The 21,377-nt window shown below is 44.3% G+C and overlaps 1 protein-coding gene across 1 annotated transcript in view; it reads right to left on the bottom strand.

Moving 5' to 3' along the window:
- LOC138739337 (E3 ubiquitin-protein ligase SH3RF3-like) overlaps positions 1-21,377 on the bottom strand; it is a 380,804-nt gene that overhangs the window by 109,260 nt on the left and 250,167 nt on the right. Inside the window, exons 2-3 of the mRNA XM_069891161.1 lie at positions 16,826-17,101; positions 14,151-14,246 (exon numbers count right to left, since the gene is read on the bottom strand). Of these exons, the coding sequence (XP_069747262.1) occupies positions 14,151-14,246; positions 16,826-17,101 (372 nt within the window). The remainder of the gene's footprint in view (positions 1-14,150; positions 14,247-16,825; positions 17,102-21,377) is intronic.

Below are 21,377 nucleotides of genomic sequence, written 5' to 3'. Positions count from 1 at the left end.
CCACATTTCTTTTGAAGGATAATTTTAAGACCATGCCTTTTGATCAGTTCTGACTTTCAATTCACATTGAGTTAACCAAGTTGTCCCAAAGAATCATTTCAGAGTAATACAGGATTTTCTTTTCTTTCTTTGGCTTGGCTTCGCGGACGAAGATTTATGGAGGGGGTAAAAAAAGTCCACGTCAGCTGCAGGCTCGTTTGTGGCTGACCAGTCCGATGCGGGACAGGCAGACATGATTGCAGCGGTTGCAAGGGAAAATTGGTTGGTTGGGGTTGGGTGTTGGGTTTTTCCTCCTTTGCCTTTTGTCAGTGAGGTGGGCTCTGCGGTCTTCTTCAAAGGAGGCTGCTGCCCGCCAAACTGTGAGGCGCCAAGATGCACGGTTTGAGGCGTTATCAGCCCACTGGCGGTGGTCAATGTGGCAGGCACCAAGAGATTTCTTTAGGCAGTCCTTGTACCTTTTCTTTGGTGCACCTCTGTCACGGTGGCCAGTGGAGAGCTCGCCATATAATACGATCTTGGGAAGGCGATGGTCCTCCATTCTGGAGACGTGACCCATCCAGCGCAGCTGGATCTTCAGCAGCGTGGACTCGATGCTGTCGACCTCTGCCATCTCGAGTACCTCGACGTTAGGGGTGTGAGCGCTCCAATGGATGTTGAGGATGGAGCGGAGACAACGCTGGTGGAAGGATACAGGATATACTTCGATACAGGATATACTTCGATTATTTAGATAAAACAAGGTGCATAAATCACTTGAATGTAGATGATTTGGAGCGGAAACTCACCAAATCAAATTAAGATTCCATACATTTTTCCCCAGATGGACCAGTTCACTGACACAAAAGTGAGTCATTGCGCATTCTTTGCTGAACTAAGTTAATGGAAGTACAACTATGTTACTTGTGTTTCATTCAGTTTCAATTTTATATATTACGTCAACCAGCATATTTTCTTTTTCTTTTATAAAAATGTTGATTTTTGAAAAGAGAAGTCACACATGAAACATTTTTAAAATATTTTTTAAAATATGGCCTATTAAAAATGCAGTAAAAACTGCGCTGGATGGGTCACGTCTCCAGAATGGAGGACCATCGCCTTCCCAAGATCGTGTTATATGGCGAGCTCTCCACTGGCCACCGTGACAGAGGTGCACCAAAGAAAAGGTACAAGAACTGCCTAAAGAAATCTCTTGGTGCCTGCCACATTGACCACCGCCAGTGGGCTGATAACGCCTCAAACCGTGCATCTTGGCGCCTCACAGTTTGGCGGGCAGCAACCTCCTTTGAAGAAGACCGCAGAGCCCACCTCACTGACAAAAGGCAAAGGAGGAAAAACCCAACACCCAACCCCAACCAACCAATTTTCCCCTGCAACCGCTGCAACCGTGTCTGCCTGTCCCGCATCGGACTTGTCAGCCACAAACGAGCCTGCAGCTGACGTGGACTTTTTACCCCCTCCATAAATCTTCGTCTGCGAAGCCAAGCCAAAGAAAAACTGGAATTCAAGCAACCAGCAAAAAAAAATGGTGGAAAATAAATAGGTAAAAAATGCAGAATTTTAACATTAGCACGCCTTGCCATTCATTCACTAATCACACAACCTGCAATCTTAAGCAACTGGAAAATTATTCATTGTACCATTCTCCATAGGTGCCAGATACCAGGGGTTTTACTGTATTCGACAAAGCAAACAAAAAAATAATCATAAAAAGTTTTGGGCCTATTTGTGTGATTGTATCTTCAGACTAATTACCCTGTACTGCTTCATCATTCATTTCCCCCATCATTGGGGCAAAAAGTGGGTAAGTTGACTCAGCATCAGGCAAGGATCACATTTGACTGGAGTATTCCAGATAATACTTCATTGGTCTAAACCAGCCATTCTCAACCATTTGTTGGCTATTGCCCCCTTAGGACTCGAAGTTTATGGGCAAGATTTAGTTTCTTCTGTACTTCTCTCCTACCAACTACATAAAAAAATTTACCAATATTATGTTACGTGAGGCGAAAAGAAAACAAGGTTTTTACTTCAAATGCTGTGGCTTCCGGGTGGGGTGGGGGTTTTGTAGGGACCCTGTTGAGAATGGCTGCTCCAAATAATGTGCTCAACACTGGCTTAAATCGATCATTTCAGATCTATTTCTGATTCATTTCTGAGCAAAATGCCACATTATTTGAAGCTAAATGTAGAAGGTGTGGCAGCGCACATCATTCGTGATGAACCAGCCCCTTGTATCGCCGCACCGTCGGGGCAGCCACAAAAAGATGGCATCGTCAAGGGACTTCCGTGCCTCGTGGCTAAGGCCAAAGTACATACATTGGGCAAACGTGATGACGTCTCCACCGATACGGGGGCTGAGCTCATGGCGCCCTTAAAGGACGTGTGCGAAGTTTGAATAAACAGTTCGTTTGAAATCCCCAGCGTTTTAGTGGTGTATTTCATTCTGTGTAGCAGCTGTTACATTGGTGACCCCAGCGAGCCCAGATGGTTTTGCAACAACAATCAACACGGTCACGGAGAAACATTCCCCCTTCTAGACGCATCGCCCACGCACTTGGTTCGGGCAAGCGGAGGTGCAGTTTCACCTCAGACGCATCCCCTCAGAAGCCATGATGTTCTATCACATTGAACGCGATCAACGAAGATACCGCAGCCAGGGTGAATGACCTCGTCCACGACCCACCAGAGGAAGGTAAATACCTCACTCTCAAAAGCCTCCTCCTCGGGAACTTCGGCTTCTCCCAGTGGCAGCACGCCACCAGGCTCCTACACCTGGATGGTCTGGGTGACAGAACCCTATCTGCCATCATAGAGGGCTACAGACCCTGCAGGCTTTCCTTGAGCAGATGCCAGAGGACATCCAACTCTTGCTGGCAGATGAGGATTTCTCAGACCCATGCAGTATCGTACCCCACGCAGACGTGCTCTGGTGGACCAAACAAGGTCACCCGCCCAGGACTCAATCGGCCGCAGGCGACCGCCAAGCACAAACAGGAAGAACACCACCCCACCTGGAGTTTCTACCATCAACGCTGGGAGCCCCAAGCCCACAAGTGCAGGTTGCCTGTTCATTTCAGAGAAACGACCTGGTCAGCCGTTGTTAATGGCTACGACGGCTGGCTGCACTAACAGCCTCCTGCATGCGATTGATAAGTCCAGTGGCCGGCATTTCCTGGTAGACGCCTGGTCGAGCAGAACTGAGTGTGCTTCCTCAAGACCCGCACCTGCGCACGAGGTCCAACCTTATGGGCAGCCAACGGATCCTCTATCAAGACTTTCGGCACACGCAGCGCACAGATTGAGATTGGCAAGGACAGGTTTCGCTGAAAGTTCTTACTGGCCTTGGTGGGCACAGCGCTGCTGGGAGCCAATTTCCTCCGAGTGCACAGCCTGTTGGTGGTCATCAAGGGCAAACGGTTGGTACATGTCCACATCTTCCAATCCGTTTGCCTCCATTCCACAAACATGTGCGATCCGGGAATAGCTTCCATCAGCGCCCCCAAGGACAAGTATTCTTGCATGCTCAATGAATTCCCCGCCATTCTGAGCCACAGTTCACTTCAGCCATGCCCCAACATAGAGTCCGCCACCACATTTTGACCCAGGGCCACCCCTCCACGCCAAACCCAGGCGGTTTCCCCCTGACAAGCTACAACTGGCAAAGGAGGAGATCTCCCAACTGTAGGTGCTGGGGATCATCTGCAGGTTGGATAGCCCTTGGACCTCCCCCCTCCACATGGTCCCAAAGGCTTCCGGGGGTTGGCACCCATGCGAGGACAACTGTTGCCTCAACGACGCGACCACGCCGGACCAATACCCCATCCCACATATACAGGACTTCACGACCAACTTGCTTGGCGCCCTGGCCTGGACTATGCCCAGCTAGCACAGGCGCAGAAGGAGGACGCAGAAACACAAGCTTTCCTCACCACCATCACGGACCTCCAACTCGAGGACCTCACACTGCCAGACAGCCCTGACATGCTGCTCTGCAACGTCTCCACTGGCTCGCTGCGCCCGGTAATCCTACCCCAGTGGAGACCACAGGCCTTCAGCATGGTCCACGACTTAGCTCACCCCTCGGTCAAGACCTCGGTTCGCAAGGTGGCAGAACGTTTCTTGTGGCACGGCCTGAAGAAACAGGTAGTCCAGATGGTGAGAAACTGCATGCAGTGCCAGGGATCCAAAGTCCAGCACCACGTAAAGGTCCCGGTACAGCAGTTTGACTCCTCGGCCAAGAGGTTCGAACACATACACATCGACATCATGGGTCCCAAACAGGGATGCTCGCTGCTTGTTGATGGTGGTCGACCACATGATGAGGTGGCTGGAAGTCATCCCTCTGAGAGACGCTTCTGCTGAGTCCTGCTCCAGGAACCTACTCGCCCACTGGATCCGCAAGTTCGGAGTCCCGGCACACATGACAAGCGACAGGGTCGCCCAGTTCATATTCCCCCTCTAGTCTCAGCTGGCAAACCTCTTGGGGATCAAGCTCCATCATACCACTACATACCATCCCCAAGCCAAAGGTCTAGTGGAGCACTTCAAGTCAGCTCTCAATTCACCCCAGCTGGACGGACAAATTGCCCTGGGTCCTGCTCAGCATCAAAACAGCTCCAAAAGTAGACCTACAAATATCGTCTGTGGAATTGGTCTATGGAACATCGTTGTAGCTACCCAAGGAGTTCTTCGGCCCAAGCATTGGTTCCGAGACTGAGAATCAGTCCTTGCTGGCAGACTTGCGGGATAAGTTTGCCTCACTAGTGCCCCCATCACCGACCCACCACAGCAGTTACCCGTCCTGCATCCCCAAAGAACTGGCCACAGCTGATTTCGTTTTTGTCCTGCGAGGCCCACACCCCACGCCCTTGCAGCACCCCTACGAGAACCCCTACAAAGTCCTGAAGACATTCACTTTGGACATTGGGGACAGGGAGGAGATATTCAGAGTCGACAGACTCAAGGCGGCACATCTGGACCTTAGTCAGCCAGTAATGATGGCTCGACCGAAACGACGAGGTTGGCTGCCCAAGTGGCAAGATGCGTAAATCGGTTTTGGGGGGGTGGGTTGTGTGGCGGCACACATCACTTGTGGTGAACCGGTCCCCGCTTGTATCGCCGAACCGGCGGGGCAGCCGCGAGTAGATGGTGCCATCGGCCAAAATGTGCATCTCGGGCGAGTGTAATGATGTCACCGCCGACGCGGGGGCAGAACTCAGGCCGCCCTTAATTAGGGCACGCACGAAGTTTGACTAAACAGTTCATTTGAAACCCCCAGCGTTTTAGTGGTGTGTTTCATTCTGTGTAGTGGCCGCTACATTGGTGACTTCCTGCTTCTTCAAGATTAGTGGAAACCAGAGGAAATAGTCTTTGTGTTTTTTTTTTACATTGGGTCATTTTGAATAGTGACAGGTTTTTTTTGATAGAGAGCAAGACTTTTTGATATTTCATTTTCAGTTCTAATCATAACTCTTCCTAAAGGTAGCAACTCACTTTAGAGCATAATAATAGCACCATTCCAAAATATTGTGCCAGCTACAAATTGATGAAGCAGCATTCCAGTCAAGGTGGATTCTGTCAACATCCAATATAAAGCTATGTGAGCATAAAACTTACACCACTGGGAAGCAGGCAGGAGTCTAAATTATTGGCTGGGTTTGTCCTCGCACTTGACAACTATGTAAGCTAGCTCAACTTCTGTTTTTTTTTCTCCCTTGCTTATAAACCAATTGATTCTTATGTAATCTCCCTGAAAGGAAAGAACAAGAGCAAAAAGAACAACCTGGTGAAAGATCTTATCCTGGAAATGCACACACGAGAAAATATACTAACTCCCAAAAAGAACATATTAACAGGCCAAGAACCTTGGAGAGAACTCAATATGGGGTTCCACAAAGGAACAGCAGGTTTTCAGTGCTAAGAACTGAGCCACACTGGTTAAATCCTCTCTCCACTCTTGATCTTCTAAGCACTGTTGTGACGGTGCTGGAGGCTTCAAATGACTGCTGGACACTAGATCTGGAAGAGGAAAACTGGCCCTGGTCCCACAATTGATCCCTATCATCATCTGCTGGTGAGGTCATAGGCTGTTAGGTGACAGGTGAAGCCCAATTAGAATGATGCTCCATGCTACCAAAACAATTTGTCCATATTCATTGGATCAATGGATGAACAAGCTGAAGGCATACAACATCTCTATATTGGTACCACAGCATGAAGAGAAATCAACAGAGGGGAAAATACTGCTAAAAATGAAAGACTACCAGTTGATAGCATGCAACATTTCAGTGACCTGAAATATTAACTCGGTTTTTCTCTCTCCGCAATGCTGTTTGATGTACTGCCTGCTTCCAACACTGTTTTTATTATTCAGATTTAAAGCATCTATCTATTCCAGTATTAGTATGATTGATCCGTTCTGCCTAAAGGCCATTGGTTTGAAATCCTAACTGGGACCAGGGGCCAAGGATGTGCAATGAAGAGCATGTAGCTGGATACAGGGGCTCTGGGAGGATGCAGGGCGATTGTCGACCACTTGCTGCTTCTGAACTGTCTTTGGCAGCAATGTGTGGCGACTTTGCTGGGCTTTGAATGGCACGGAACTTTTCACTGGGGTTAATAAATATATTTAATTTAAATTTCACCATAGCTGTTCTCTGACCTGCTAAACATTTACTGCATTTTCTGTGCAATACACAAACGAGCTGGAGAAACTCTGCAGGTCATGCAGTATCCATAGGAAATGAAAGGTAACCCAACATTTTGTGCCTGGGCCTTCTTCGGGGGAGGCATCCCTTGAAGAGACTGATGCACTGTCAATTACGCAAAATTACTGACCAGACAATTATACATAACAATCGTTTACCACAGATACTTTGCTGTGGAGCAGCTGAATGGAGTTACACAATGAAGTCTGCAGATGCATTAGACAAATGTGCTGGAGAAACTCGGCAGGTCATGCACCATTCATAGATGGCCTTGGTCCCACAGATTTCAGATTCATTGTCAAGAGGATATACATGACATCACATGCAACCCTGAAATTCCTTTTGTCTGTAGGTGTTTCAAATTGGTAGTGCAAAAAATAAACTCCACACAACATAAACATGTAAACAATTGATCCCAATGAGCATCTGCGATGAGATTATAGGTTCCTATGTGACAGGTGAAGCCTAATTACAACATTGCTCCATGTGACCAAAACAGTGGTGAAGGGCTCAGGCCCGAAACGTTGGTTACCTTTTACATCTTGTGGATGCTGCGACACCGAATTGCACTTTCACAGCATCTGCAGATTTTCTTGTTTAACGGCATTTAATTTTTTTTAAAATTAGATTGTCAAAATACACACTTTTTTTCCATTGATAACATTTGAGTTGAATTCTTAGGGTGGAGCAATCTACAAAGTTCTATTTTCATTCAGAGCTTTGAAGTGGTGGAGAAAGGGCATTTTATCCCAGACTGTATGTTGCCTGAAATTGTAGGCACTGCTTCTCAAAACAAAAGTCCAGAATTACAGCAAGAGTCTACAATTGACAAAGTCACAGCCTGACACCATATCTTAGAGCAAGTAAAACAAAATGCAAACTTAATTTTGGGTTCCATCTTCTCAGTCATGCAGTAAAAAAAACTGAATTGTCAAGTAATTTGAATTACACAGCACTTTTAAGAAAGACTGAATTAAATGGTGAAAACAAAGAATTAATGAATAATATGAACTGAGCATTTCTGATTTAGGAGTGGCCTTTTAAATATGTTAATCCAAACAAAGTAGTTTTCTAAAAAGAAATTATCTGCTGTGGGAATAGTGAATTTGGCAAATACTTCAAAAATCTGAAATCTGGAGGACTGTGGCTTTAATTGATGCATAAATCATTGTGAACGGGAAATGGATTTAGGCCTCCCACCCTTTTCCTCTTCAATTCCATGCCAAGAGGACATTTTTTAAAAAATGATTCAAGTTTCTGTGCAAGACTAACCTCCTCTTACTTGAGGATGAAAACAAAGACATGCTGGCAAGAATAATGTTTGCACTGGACATACAAAATCCAAATTACTTAAAACGATTCTTCCATAAACCTGCAGAAATAACAGAATATCTTCTTGAGTGCAACTCACATTGGGGAGATGGGGAGGCCTGAGTACTTGAGTCCAATCAATGTCAGGATCTGATATTAAAAGATCATGGTGAGAATAAAGTGCTCTTGCAAGTCTGCAGCAGTAGCTTAAAAGGAATAAGAAGCATTCATGCGGAGATGTGAGTGAAGGAGCAGATTCACCCAAATCCACCAACGCATATGTGGTGCGCTGTGGTGCAGCAAAAAACACAAAACTCGAGAAAACTGTACTACAAGCTTTAATCAGCTTAAAGGTTAACACCAGGTCTCTGTAGCCTCTGGTTCCGTGTGCCCGACTGATTTAGGAAGGCACCGGCTCGAGTCTTTATATGGGCCAGTGATTGACACTGGTGGGGCCAGCTTCCTGGGTTGCCTACCTGCAGGTATAGTGGTTCCCCCTGCAGTAGGCTGGTAGGAGTGTGGCCAGTATAGTGGTTATATCACCACATTCACTCCCTTAAATGAGTCCCCGGGGGGGAGCGGTGTTCTAGGGTATTTATAAGTTCAAGTGGTCTGGTGGTCGCCTTAAGATGACAATGTGGTTTGCCAGCTGGGCTGGAAGTGATGTTGGTGCAGGTAGAAGCGGCGGGCAGAGTAATGGCGTCACCCAGCACTCACACGCAGAGGGGACCAGAGGGTCGGGAGGCACTCTCAGCCGGTGGTGGAGGGCTGGAGCACTCCTGGTGGGTTTGGAGAGGCACACTTTAGCAAAATGGCCTTTCTTCCCTCATTGGGAGCAGTGCGAATTCATCGCGGGGCAGTTCTTTTGGCTGCACCTGTCTGATCCAAACCGGGTCCCACAGTACTTACAGTGGCGGCTGGCGTCAGCAGCGGCGATCGTCTCGACCTTGCGGGGCCCTCCAGCGACTTCTGCTGTCATCGGTATCAGCCAGTGGGGGAGGCGAGCATCAAAGACCTCCACATGGTTGGCTGCAGCTTCTAGGGAGCGGACCACTTCCATGATCCTGACGAGGGAGGCATTGTTCTCCAACAGTCTCTGTTGAGTTGCCCTTAACTGCAGCCCTCACCTGTATGCATCTCGGACAAGTCGCTCCACTTCCCCCACAGTCACTCCAGCTTCAAAAATGCACGGGCGTGGTAGCTCTCACAGAAACCCCAGGTAAGCGTTGGCTGTCTCACTTGGCTGCTGTATTCTGATGCTGAGCAGGTACTGGGCGTAGAGTATATTTGTCGGGGGCTAGTACATACCTTCCAGGATGGCCATTGCAGGTTCAAAGTCTGTGCAATCTCTGATGGCCTGAAAAGCCCATGCTTCCAGATCTCAAAGTATACTGGAGTATCTGGATGCTGAGGGTTTATGTCCAACCTCTCAAGGGTGAGGAATCACTCCACCGTCCTCAGAATTTTAACTGATTAAATTGTGATGTTCTGTGGTGCAGCAAACAAACACAAAACTCGAGAAGACTGTACTACAGGTTTTAATCAGCTTAAAGTTGAACACCAGGTCTCTGTAGCCTCTGGTTCCACGTGCCTGACTGATTTAAGAAGGGGACGACTCAGGTCTTTATAAGGGCTGGTGATTGACAGCCGGCATGATGGGGCCTGGCTCCTGGGTTGCCTACCTGCAGGTACAGTGGTTGCCGCCTGCAGTAGGCCAGAAGGAGTGCGACTATAGAAGTGGTTATATCACCACAGCATGGTAAATTAGAGCAACATCGGATATTGTTCCAACTGTGAGGTAGTGAGCTTGGAATTCTAATTTCAAACAACTGCATAAGAGTGGTTACTGGTTTACCAGCAACATGGATTTCAATTCAACCATTATATTCAAAGAGTCTGAACCCATGATATATGGCAATTATGTCCTGTCTCCTTAACTTAATCATGAATGCCAATTTGATCATTACTGTTACATGACTAATTGGCAGTTTCACTAACCAGAGACCACTATGAGTGAACCAAATGCTCATAATTTTAATTTAATTTGAGACACAGCATGGCAACAGGCCCTTCTAGTCCAAGAGTCCACACCACACAAATACACCTGTGTGACCAATTAACCTACTCACCCAGTTTGTCTTTGAAATTTGGAGAAAACCAGAGCACCCGGAGGAAACGCATACAGACTTGGGGAGAACATACAAATTCATTACAGACAAGTAGATTTGTACCCGGGGTCGGTGGTGCTGTGATGGCATTGCGCTAACTGCCTCACTATCTGTGCCACAATGATTTCGCTTTTCCTCTGTAACTTTTAGTATAATGAATAACTCTTCTAGAGCAAAAAACTTTTGTGCCTTGAACGGAATGACTTAAGGCACCCTGGGGATTTCTCTAGCAATTCTTGTTTTTAATTACGCATTTAAAAATTAATTACACTTGATTTATTCATTATTTCCATTGTCTGGTCACATTGCAAGTCCTCTGTCACAACATTTACACTTCAACAGCCTTCAGCATTTCACAAAATCTGGCACCCACGTTATGTGATTTCACAATTAGACTGGAATGTGGAAGGTCAGTCTCTCCCAGAGCAGACACTTAAATCTAAAACACACGGTGGGAGAAAATTTGCTTGGTTTGTTGCATATGAATAAAAACACACAGAAATGCTGGAGGAACTTAGCCAGTCTGGCAGCATCCATAGGAGGTAAAGATATATTACCAACGTTTAGGGCCTGAGCCCTTCTTCAAGGAATGAGCAAAGAACAAGAAGACGTTAGAATAAAGACAAAAGACTGATTGGGAGGGGGAGAAGTCCAGGCCAACAAAAGGTCTTAATTGGATATGATAGGAGGAGAGGTGAGAATTGATTTTAGCTCTGTGAAAAGAGATATAATATGTGTATATATAATTATAGAATAGAATGCATATGTATATGTATACAAGTGTGTATGATTATAGGATGGGACGGTTGGTGTAGCAGTTAACACAACGATGTTACAGTGGCAGCGACACAGGTTCAGATCCCACGCTGTCTGTAAGGAGTTTGCACATTCTCTCCGTGTCTGCAAGGGCTTTCTCTGGGTGCTCTGGTTTCCTCCCAGCTTCCAGCTTCCAAAGTTGTAGGTGAATTGATTGTAATTGGGCAGCATGGGGTCGTGGGCTGAAAGAGCCTGTACTTTTGTGTCTATATTTAAATTTTAGAACACTACAGCACAGAAACAGGCCCTTTGGCCCTTCTAGTCTGTGCCAAATTATTTTTCTGCCTAGTCCCACTGACCTGCAACCAGATCAATCCATTCCTATGCATGTACCTTTCCAGATTTTTTCTGAAATGTCAAAATTGAGCCTGTATTCACTTGACAGCTTGTTCCATACTCACACCACTCTGTGTAAGTTCTCCCTAATGTTCCATTTAAACTTCTCCCCTTTCACCCTTAACCCATTTCCTCTAGGTTTTTTTTAATCACCTCACTTCAGTGGAAAAAGCCTGCTTGTATTTACTCTATCTATTCCCATCATAATTTTGTATAGCTCTATCAAATCTCCCCTCAATCTTCTGCGATCCAGGGAATAAAATATTAATCTGTTTAACTTCTCCCTGTAGTAAAAACACAGAAATGCTGGAGAAACTCAACAGGTCTCTCTGAAGGCCTGAAAACATTGGTTATTTATCTTTGCCTCCTATGGACACTGCAAGACCTGCTCAGTTCATCAAGCATTTCTGTATTTTTACTACAATCAAACCATCTACAGACTTTCATGTTTCAACCTTTCCCTGTAACTTAGTTCTTCAAGTCCTGGCAATGTATTTGTAAGTCTCCTCTGCACTCTTTCAATCTTATTGATATCATTCCTGTAGTTAGGTGACCAAAACTCTACACATTACACCAAATTAGTCCTCGCCAATGTCTTATACAACTTCACCTCACCATATCCCCCCATCTCCTATATTCACTGCTTTGATTTATGATGGCCAATGTAGATCCTATCTACCAGAGACACCACTTTCAGGGAATTATGTATCTGTATTCCCAGATCCCACTGTTTTATTGCATTCTTCAGTGCCCTACCATTTGCAGTGCATGTCCTACCTTGGTTTGTCCTTCCAAAGTGCAAAACCTTACATTTGTCTGCATTAAATTCCACCTGTTATTTGTAGCCCATTTTTCCAGCTGGTCCAGATCCTTCTGCAAGCTTTGAAAGCCTTCCTCACAGTCCACTACACCTCCAATCTTTATATCATCTGCAAACTTGCTGATCCAATTTACCATATCATTATCCAGATCACTGATATGTATAACTTCAAGTCTGTTAGTACAATGCTATTACAGTGCCAACAAGATGCTGTTAGATTTGGCCCTTGTGACCAAGGGGATTAGGGGGTATAGGGAGAAGGCAGGAACCAGGTACTGATCAACCATGATCATAATGAATGGCGGTGTAGGTTTGAAGGGCCAAATGGCCTACTCCTATACCTATTTTCTATGTAAGGATGATGTAGATTCTGTCCATTTCTGCGCGGGCATCCTCTGGGTGCTCCAGTTTCCTCCCACCCTTCAAAAACAGACATGGCCTTTAGTTTAATTGGTGTATTTGGGCAGTATTGGCTTGTGGGCCAAAAGTGCCTGTTACCGTACTGTATCTCAAAATTTAAAATTTGGAGGAACATAATCATCATCAAGATTTTAAACCAGCAAAGAGAGAAACATTAAATTACATTGAATTCTTCAAGCATTTATTGTTATAACTACTTTATTTATCGCATTATTCTCCACCTTGCTGGATGTTTGTTGCCAGCTATTTGCTTACAGATTCACGGTTATTAAGCAGCATTGGAATTTATTGGTACATTCCTCATCTATCAATGGAATTTTGTAGCTGCTCTAGGATTATGAGTGGAATTAATTGGACTCATATGTGTTGTCAAGTGTGAAGCTTGAAATCAGACAGTAACAGGCTGACAAAAAACTTTTGTGTGCAGATTACCAAAATAGACGCAGCCTGTCACACAAGGCTAACATTTATCTCAAAAAAAGAATCCGATGAAAAAAAAAAGAAAAACTTTTACAATTTCTATGTAAAATAAGACCTTCTATATAAACTAAGAGATGACAACTAACGAGTGAATGAACAGATTTGGAATCTTTGGGAGAGAGAAAAAGTTCCTTAAAGTAATGAAAGGTTTGAACAAGAGGGATACTGGGAGTACTGTGGGTTTTCCTGAGCGTGGGCACAGAAGAGCAAGATATTATGAACACAAAGAAGAAATTTCTTGAGCCATTGGGTGTCTGGAATGTGGAACCCGCCACCACAGGAAACACTTGAAGCAAATACATTAGATGCTTTCAAAAGGAAACTGGAGGAGTACGTGAAGGGAGAAGTGGAATACTTTGTAGAGTTTGAGATGATGTACATATTAGAGGAGAGCCGTGTGGTGTTCGAAGCACCAGTATCAAATGGTCTTTTTCTGTACTGTAGATTTTATGTAACATTTTAACCCTGTTGTGAAGAATGCATCAGTTTTCTTCTCTCTCCCACATAATGTTGGATAAATGTTGCTAACCTTTGGAAGAGAATGTGGAAGGTTCCCAGGTAACAGCTTTGAAGGACTCTCAATTCCCGACATCTCCATCATTCTTAGAGGCCCTTCTGTGTGGCCTACATGCACACCTGGCACATCTATACCTTATTATATCAGCTAGGGGCCCGGTGTCATTAGTACTCCAGTTACATTTCTTGGACTACATTCCAGGTGCTCTACTCAGTGATAACTCAAGATCAGAGGGCATTCTGCAGACCCAGAATCCGGACTTATTCAAAACTGCTCAGTTCCTTGTTTTGCCAGCTTCAGACTGGCAGATGCTAATGGAATGTAAACAAACGTCAGGAGTTCAAATAGCGCAGAATTCAAACATGACAAAAATAATTTCTTGTTAAAACACCATTTGAGCAAAATGAACTTTGACCTTCCTCCTCCACCTGCAATAAGAAAGAGCAGAGCAAACACAAACAATCATGTAAAGCAAATCAATGGAAGTATTGATTCTGGAAACACAATTGATTACTTCAAACACAATCTGAAGCTTAATAATGGAAACTAGGATATTATTATTTTGAGAGACTCACCTCAACATACAAAAGCGGAAATATTCCTATCTTGTCCCCCAGCATTCCTTCAGCCCAGTTGTCATCCACTCTCCTTATGACAGTCAAAATCTCATCCTGAAACCAAAGATGATACCCATGTTAAAAGTCAAATCAAACGCACAATATCGATAAAAACAGCTGTCTAAATGAGTTTCCCATAACTTTCCTGTTTCTTCTGATTCTTCAAAGCGATGGTGGGATAGAAATCTTACTGTGCAACTGAATATGGGTGCAGCACAGAGACATTACATCAGAACAAGAGCAGGAACTGGGTCTGGAATCTCAGGATATGAGGGGCAAAAGTGAAAGACAAAACGCTAGTGCTGTGGAGGGATTTTCATTCATACTTGGGGGAAGAAAAAAATAAATCAACAGACCAAAATTGGTGAGTGTAAACAATAAAATTTGTGGACGTTGGGGTCGAGTGCAATAGATAAAAGTGCTGGAGAAACTCAACAGTTTACACAGTATCCATAAAAATTAAAAGACAATCAACATTTTGGGCCTGAGCCCTTCATTGAGAATATAGAAAAACAGGTAGATACCCGAATATAAAGGTGGGTGAGAAGGGAGGGAGGAGCACCACCTCTTTACCTGTTAGTCTGTGCTCCTTCCCCTTCCATCTCACTCTTCCTGCAGTGTGGCAATCAGGACTGTACACTATACTTCAAGTGTAGCCAAAACAACTTTTCTTCAATGCATGGTGTCCTAATGCTTGTACTCGATGTTTAGCCTATGACAGCAACCATGCCACCCATATGCCTTCTTCATGACCCTATCCACCTGTGTCCTTTCTTTCAGGAAACTATGAACTTGAACACCAAGTTTCTCTGCATATCACTATCCCTCAGGTCCCTGCCGTTTGCTGTACATGTCCTATCAATGTTTGATATCCCAGAGTGCATTATCTCACACTTCAATTCCATCTGCCAATGATGCGGTCAACTTTCCATCTTTCTATGTCCCTCTGTATCCTTAGACAACCCTCTTTACTATCCCGGATTCCACCGATTTTGGCGACATGAGCAACTTACTAATTGGACCACTTACATTCTTATCCAAGTTACTTGTAAATCTGAGAAACAACAAAGATCCCAGTACGATTTCTGTAATACATCTCTGGTTAGATTTCCAGTCAGCAAACTCAACTTCCACCACTCTCCTTGTTGAACATCCCCAGTAATCTGGCCCCTACAGCTTTCTGAGGGTGAGAATTCCAGACATTCATCACCCTCTGCAAGAATTTCCTACAGATCTCAGCTTTAAATGACCACCCACAACCTTGTAATTATGTTGCCTGGTTCAAAATGATCTCACTAGTGGAAATATGTCAATATTACCCCTATGTTTCAATACGAAATTACCCTTGTCCTTTCATGTTCTAAGAATGCAAATCTATTTTTTTAGTTGTTCATGAAAGGATAATCCTTTCATCCCAGGAATTATCCTAGTGATTTTCTTTTGGATTGCTTCCAATGCCAATACACCCTTTCTTAAATATGGGGACCAAACTTGTGCCCAGTTCCCCAGGTGTGGCCTCACTAGTATATTACACAATTATAACAATAATTCCCACTTCTAAACTCCAAACGTCTTGCAAAAAAAACCCACCAGTATGGCATTTGCCTTCATAACTACTCGCTGCACCAGTGGTATGTGATTTGTGCACTGGAAAATTTAAATCCCTCTGTACTACACTCGTCTGCACTGAATTTCATGACAAGACTTTCACCCACTTACTCAACCCACACCTTCAAATGCATAGTCTAAAACCCTCATCATAACATGCCTTGAATCTATTTTTGTCAGTGGCAAACTTAAGTACCTTGCACTCTGTCCCTTCCTTCAGGTCAAGGATACCAATTGTAAAATTGGGTCATATGGCATGGAATGTTAACTACTCCCATAAAATGCAGGAGAGCAAGCACTTTTGTTAACTCTTAAAGGAATCCAAACACCTGCAGAAACAATGCAATACCATTGTTATAACCATATAACGATTTATAGTACGGAAACGGGCCATATCGGCCCTTCCAGTCCGCACTGATTTACGTGAACTCCACTTGTTCCACCTACTCATTCCCTTGCCCATAACCCTCCAACCCCCTCACATCCATATACTCATCTAACCTCCTCTTAAATGACAGAATTGACCCTGCCACAACTACCTCTTCCGGAAGATCATTCCACTCAGCCACCACTCTCTGAGTGAAGAAGCTTCCTCTTATATTACTCCTAAAGTTTTGCCCCCTAACCCTTAACGTGACCCCTGTTTCCAATCTCCCCTACCCTCAGGGGAAAGAGTCTATTCACATCTACTCTGTCTATTCCCTTCATAATTTTAAATACCTCGATCAAATCCCCTCTCAACCTATGCTCCAATGAATAAAGTCCCAGTCTACTCAATCTTTCTCTGTATTCAAGATACTAAAATCCAGGCAACATTTTCATAAACCTTCTTTGCACCCTCTCTACCTTATTTATATCCTTCCTATAATTTGGAGAACAGAACTGCTAAAAATGTTTTAAGTTTCTTATGCTTTCCAAACTTTCCAAAGTTAGAGATGCCTTGAAGCCAAACATTACTTGCATGAAAGTAAAATGTCTCCAAGTCATAAACAAATATCTTGGACATCTGTTAAATAGCTGTTTACCTTTGAGAAAGTCAAACAGTCTTTATCTTGCTCTTTATCCTTCACTTCAAAGTCATAAAGTGCTTTGCCCTGAGGCGGCAGCTGTGGAAGTGGCTTGATGCACTGAATATACCTAGCTGGGAAGAAGCCATGGGTACCATTCAGCTCGCCGTGATACCAGTTCTCATCTACCTTGCGTCGTAGAAAAATGAGGTCACCTTTAGAGAACTTGAGATCACCGGGTTCCTTCCCTTCGTAATTGTAGAGCGCCTTTGCACATGGCAACTGTGGAAGGCTCTGAAAGACAAAGTGCAGAACAATTAATGACAACTGCAGCCCTGAATAAAGCAATGCTCGATACTGATAATTCCTTACCTGACCAAAAGCCCATTTATTTTTATTTTTCTCAAACCACTTACCTTCAGTTGGATTTCCCACACTCCAGTTAATTTGTGCATTGAATTAGAGTCTTCCATTGTTACGAGCCCAGAGGACCCATAAACCCAGCAGCAGTAGGTATTCACCAAGACAAATACTTAAAACAAAAGTTGCTTTTAATTATCTTTAAACATGAAAACAGAATCAAACTTTAACTTATCTATTATTAACTTAACTCCCTTCTAATTCTAAGCCCACATGTATGTAATGTGTGTGTAAGTTCAGAAAAGTTCTTTGGTTCACAGTCCAATCTCACTTCTCATTCCTCCAAGTTCACTGGTGGCAGGCAATTCTTATACTGTGCACAGAATTTAACATTTATAAAGTTCACCAGGTTTTGGAGCTTGAAAGATAAATGGTTACCGCTCAGGAAGGTTTTTGTTGGTTTTCAGAGAGAGTTGTGTTGTTCCAGGATATTCACAACTGATGTCCTTCCATCAGTCACCTGACAAAACTTGCCCCGTCAGGGTTCTCCAAATTATAACTTCTTTTTTTCAGGTCACCACAGAGTTTCTTTCTGTTTCTATTATTCCAAGTGAAACATCAGACAGCCAGTCCTCTCCTCTTGCATGAACCACAAGGGCTGTGATTAAGCTATCTTCCACACTGGGGTTTCTTGTTAGCTTTTCCTGTTTCAGTTCCAGCTGCTCTTGCTGTCTGAAACACAGTCAGAGTGTTCTCTGCTTCTCTCTCTCTCTCTCTCACACACACACACACAATACTGAGAGAAAGACTGTTTGACTCTCTCTGCTTTCCAAACCACATGACCCTCTTACAACAGCATATTCTCCTTTCAGACAGCAGCAGCTGCAGACTGCTCTTTCACCTGTTGCCCTGGTAAACAATAATCCATTAGTAATGTCTCTTGAGCCCTCATCAAAGGTATTGAAAAAAGGTGTGAGAAGCCATTATGTTTCCAGTATTTCAAATAAGATCTGTGTTAAAGTGTTTGTATGTGACCTACTCTAACAACCCTTTCCCAATTTATCTCCCAGAAACATTTCTATATACTGTTTCACCCCATGCCATTGAATGTCTGAATCACCTCAGAAAGAGACAAAGTAAGAGCAACAATTTCAAATCATGTCACCATGAGCACGAGAGACAAGAGAAAAATCTTTCACAGAAGATATTTGGCTCCAGTTCACAAAATGCGTGAAGGAAATTAGATTCAACTATTCTCATACTTTGTATTAAAAGCGATTGCTATTCATTGATACTTGGAGCAAACTGAATACTTCAGTTGGTGCACAGCACAGTTCCTGTAGGAGTAACCCCACAAAAACTGAGGCAATGTCTGAACAAATAAAGCTGCTTGGTTAATGTTCCTCTCTTCCATCCTCTACCTCTTCCTGCTCTCCCAGACACTTTCATTCTCCAAGCTCCTAGCCCCTGGGCCTGTTCCCTGTATGTGGCTACTTTGTGGATTGTACATGATAATGGCATCAAAACCACATTTTGAGGATGTCTACAGTATCCCCCACAATTACTGTAAGCTGGTGTTCATTTGGCTGTCACTATGGTGGTGCCCTGCAACTGGAGCAGGAGGAAGGAACCAGGGAAGAAGAAAGTAGTTCTTGTCCTGTTGATTCGTTCTTCTAGGTTGCACCAGCCTCTCAATTTACAGGGCCCTCCATAAATTTTTGGATAAGGTTACACTTTTTTACTTCATTTGCCCCTGTGCTCCACAATTTTAAATTTGTATCAAACAATTCACATGTGATTAGAATGCATATTCCAGATTTTATTCAAGGGTATTTGTGTACATTTTACTTTGACCATGTAGAAATTACAGCACTTTTTATACATAGTCTCTTTATTTCAGGGCACCACAATATTTGGGACATAGCAATAAAGCTGTCATATTTAGTACTTTGTTGCATATCACTTGCATGCAACAACTGCTTGAAGTCTGTGATTCACAGACATCACCAGGTGCTGAATACCTTTTCTGGTGATGCTCTGCCAGGCCTCTACTGCAGCCATTTTCTGTTCTTGCTTGAGGTTTACTCTTCAGCATATGAAAGGCATGCTCAATTGGATTTAGATCTGGTGACTGACTTGGCTAAGAATTTCCAGTTTTTAGTTTTGAAAAACTCCTCTGTTGCTTTAGCAGTATGTTTGGGACTATTGTCTTGTTGTAGGATGAAGCGCCAACCAATGAGTTTGGAAGCATTTGCTCGAATTTGAGCAAATAAGATATTTCTATACACCTCAGAATTCACTTTGCTACTGCCATCAGCAGTTACATTATCAATGAAGATAAATGCGCCAATTCCTGTGGCAGCCAGGCCATAACACCCCCACCAGCATGTTTCACAGGTGAGGTGATACGCTTTGGATCTTGGGCAGTTCCTTCATGCCTCCACACTTTGATCTTGCCATCACTCTGATGCAGGTCTCATCTGTCCATAAGACCTTTTTACAGAACTCTCCAGGCTCTTTTAAATACTTCTTGGCAAACTGTAATCTGGCCATCCAGTTTCTGTGGCTAACTAGTGGTTTGCATCTTGCAGTGTAGCCTCTGTATTTCTGTTCATGAAGTCTTCTGTGAACAGTAGTCATTGATATCCACACCTGTGGATTTTTCTTCCTTTTGAAGAGAATTTGTCTGTTATCAACAATGGAGGTCTTCCTTTGCAATTATTGATCTCACCAGTTTATCTCTTTCTTTTTAATGATGTTCCAAACAGTTGATTTTGGTAATCCTAAAGTTTGGGCAATGTCTTTTACTGTTTTATTCTTATTTTTCAGCCTCATAAGAGGTGTGGTCCTCTTACATTTGCACAACTCTAGTCCTCATGTTGAAAAATGGCAACTAAAGACTCCAAAGGTGATCAAAAGCTTAGAAGCAAGTCTAGCTCTTTTATACCTTCTCCAATGAAGCAATTAAACATACCTGAGTACTCACAAACACCTGAAAAGCCAATGTCCCAAACATTATGGTGCCCTGAAATGGTGAAACTATAGCCGCTTTCAGGTGGAATTGCCTGGAGAATGCAGCTCCGGAGCAGGCTGCAAGTGTCTGCAAAGAGACGTTCATGTGGCAGCGCTGAAGGAGGTGTTCTGCCACCTGAAAAGTCTAAAGAGGGGAGAGGGGCCACAGAGCAAACGCAGGCTCCTGAGTCCGGGCAGGGGTAGCAGTCTGACAGCTTGTCTCCCTGCTGCCTGACAGCTCACCTCCCTACTGCCTGACGGCCCCCTCCCCGCTGCCTGACAGCCCCCTCCCTGCTGCCTGACAGCCCCCTCCTCACTGTCTGAAGCCCCCTGGGGCGAGACTGCAGGGCTGGGGCAGCTGGAGGGGGAATACAGGACTGGGACGGTTGACCCCGAGAATCCTGACTTATCAAAAGCTCTCACCTTTTAAATTTAGTGGGATTTTGTGTGCGTGCATAAGCCCCATAGTTCCCCGCCAGCCACCCCAGCCCCGTAATCCCCCGCTGGCCGCCCCAGCCCCATAGTCCCATGCCGGGGGACTGTCATGCAGTGGGGAGGGTAAGTGTCAGCAGCAGAGAGGGTAGGTGTCCGCAGAGGGGAGGGTGGCTGTCAGCGGGTCGCCAGTTGACTGCCAACAGCCTGCCTGCTGCTAGGCACCTGAAAGCTGCTAGCAGCTTTGCCTGAGCTGGCTTCAGGTGCAACGAGGGATTCTCGAAGCAGGATATTATACCTACAGGAGAAATGTTAGGTAGGTAAACCTCCTGGCTGGGTTCTCCACTTTCAGCCTCATAGGAGTACAATAGGGCTGCTTTACAGTTGGGTATTGTGGCCACCTGAAAGTGGCTTATGTATGAAAAGTGTTGTAATTTCTACATTGTCAAACCAAAATGTATACAAATAATCTTGAATAAAATTTGGAATGTGAATTTTTAAAATTACAATTTTAAAACTGTGGAGCTGCAGTGAACTGAGATTTACTGGTGATGGATAGTGCAGATGACTGGCTCCTCATCCAGGCTCCGCCCCCATCTACTCATATATAACCCAGGATTCCCGACTAAACCCAGAGCTCTACTGAAGACTCTTGCAAGACCCTACCCTTTGTTATAAGCTAATAAAAATGTGTGTTCTCCCTCCAGTCATGAGAGCTTTTATTCGCGCTACAGGAGCACAGGGGAAAATAAATGAAAAAAGTGTC

This window comes from Narcine bancroftii, chromosome 7, assembly GCF_036971445.1.
Source record: "Narcine bancroftii isolate sNarBan1 chromosome 7, sNarBan1.hap1, whole genome shotgun sequence".
NCBI lineage: Eukaryota > Metazoa > Chordata > Chondrichthyes > Torpediniformes > Narcinidae > Narcine > Narcine bancroftii.
The sequence above is the reverse complement of the archived record's forward strand: the minus strand, read 5'-3'. Positions and strand labels throughout refer to the sequence as shown.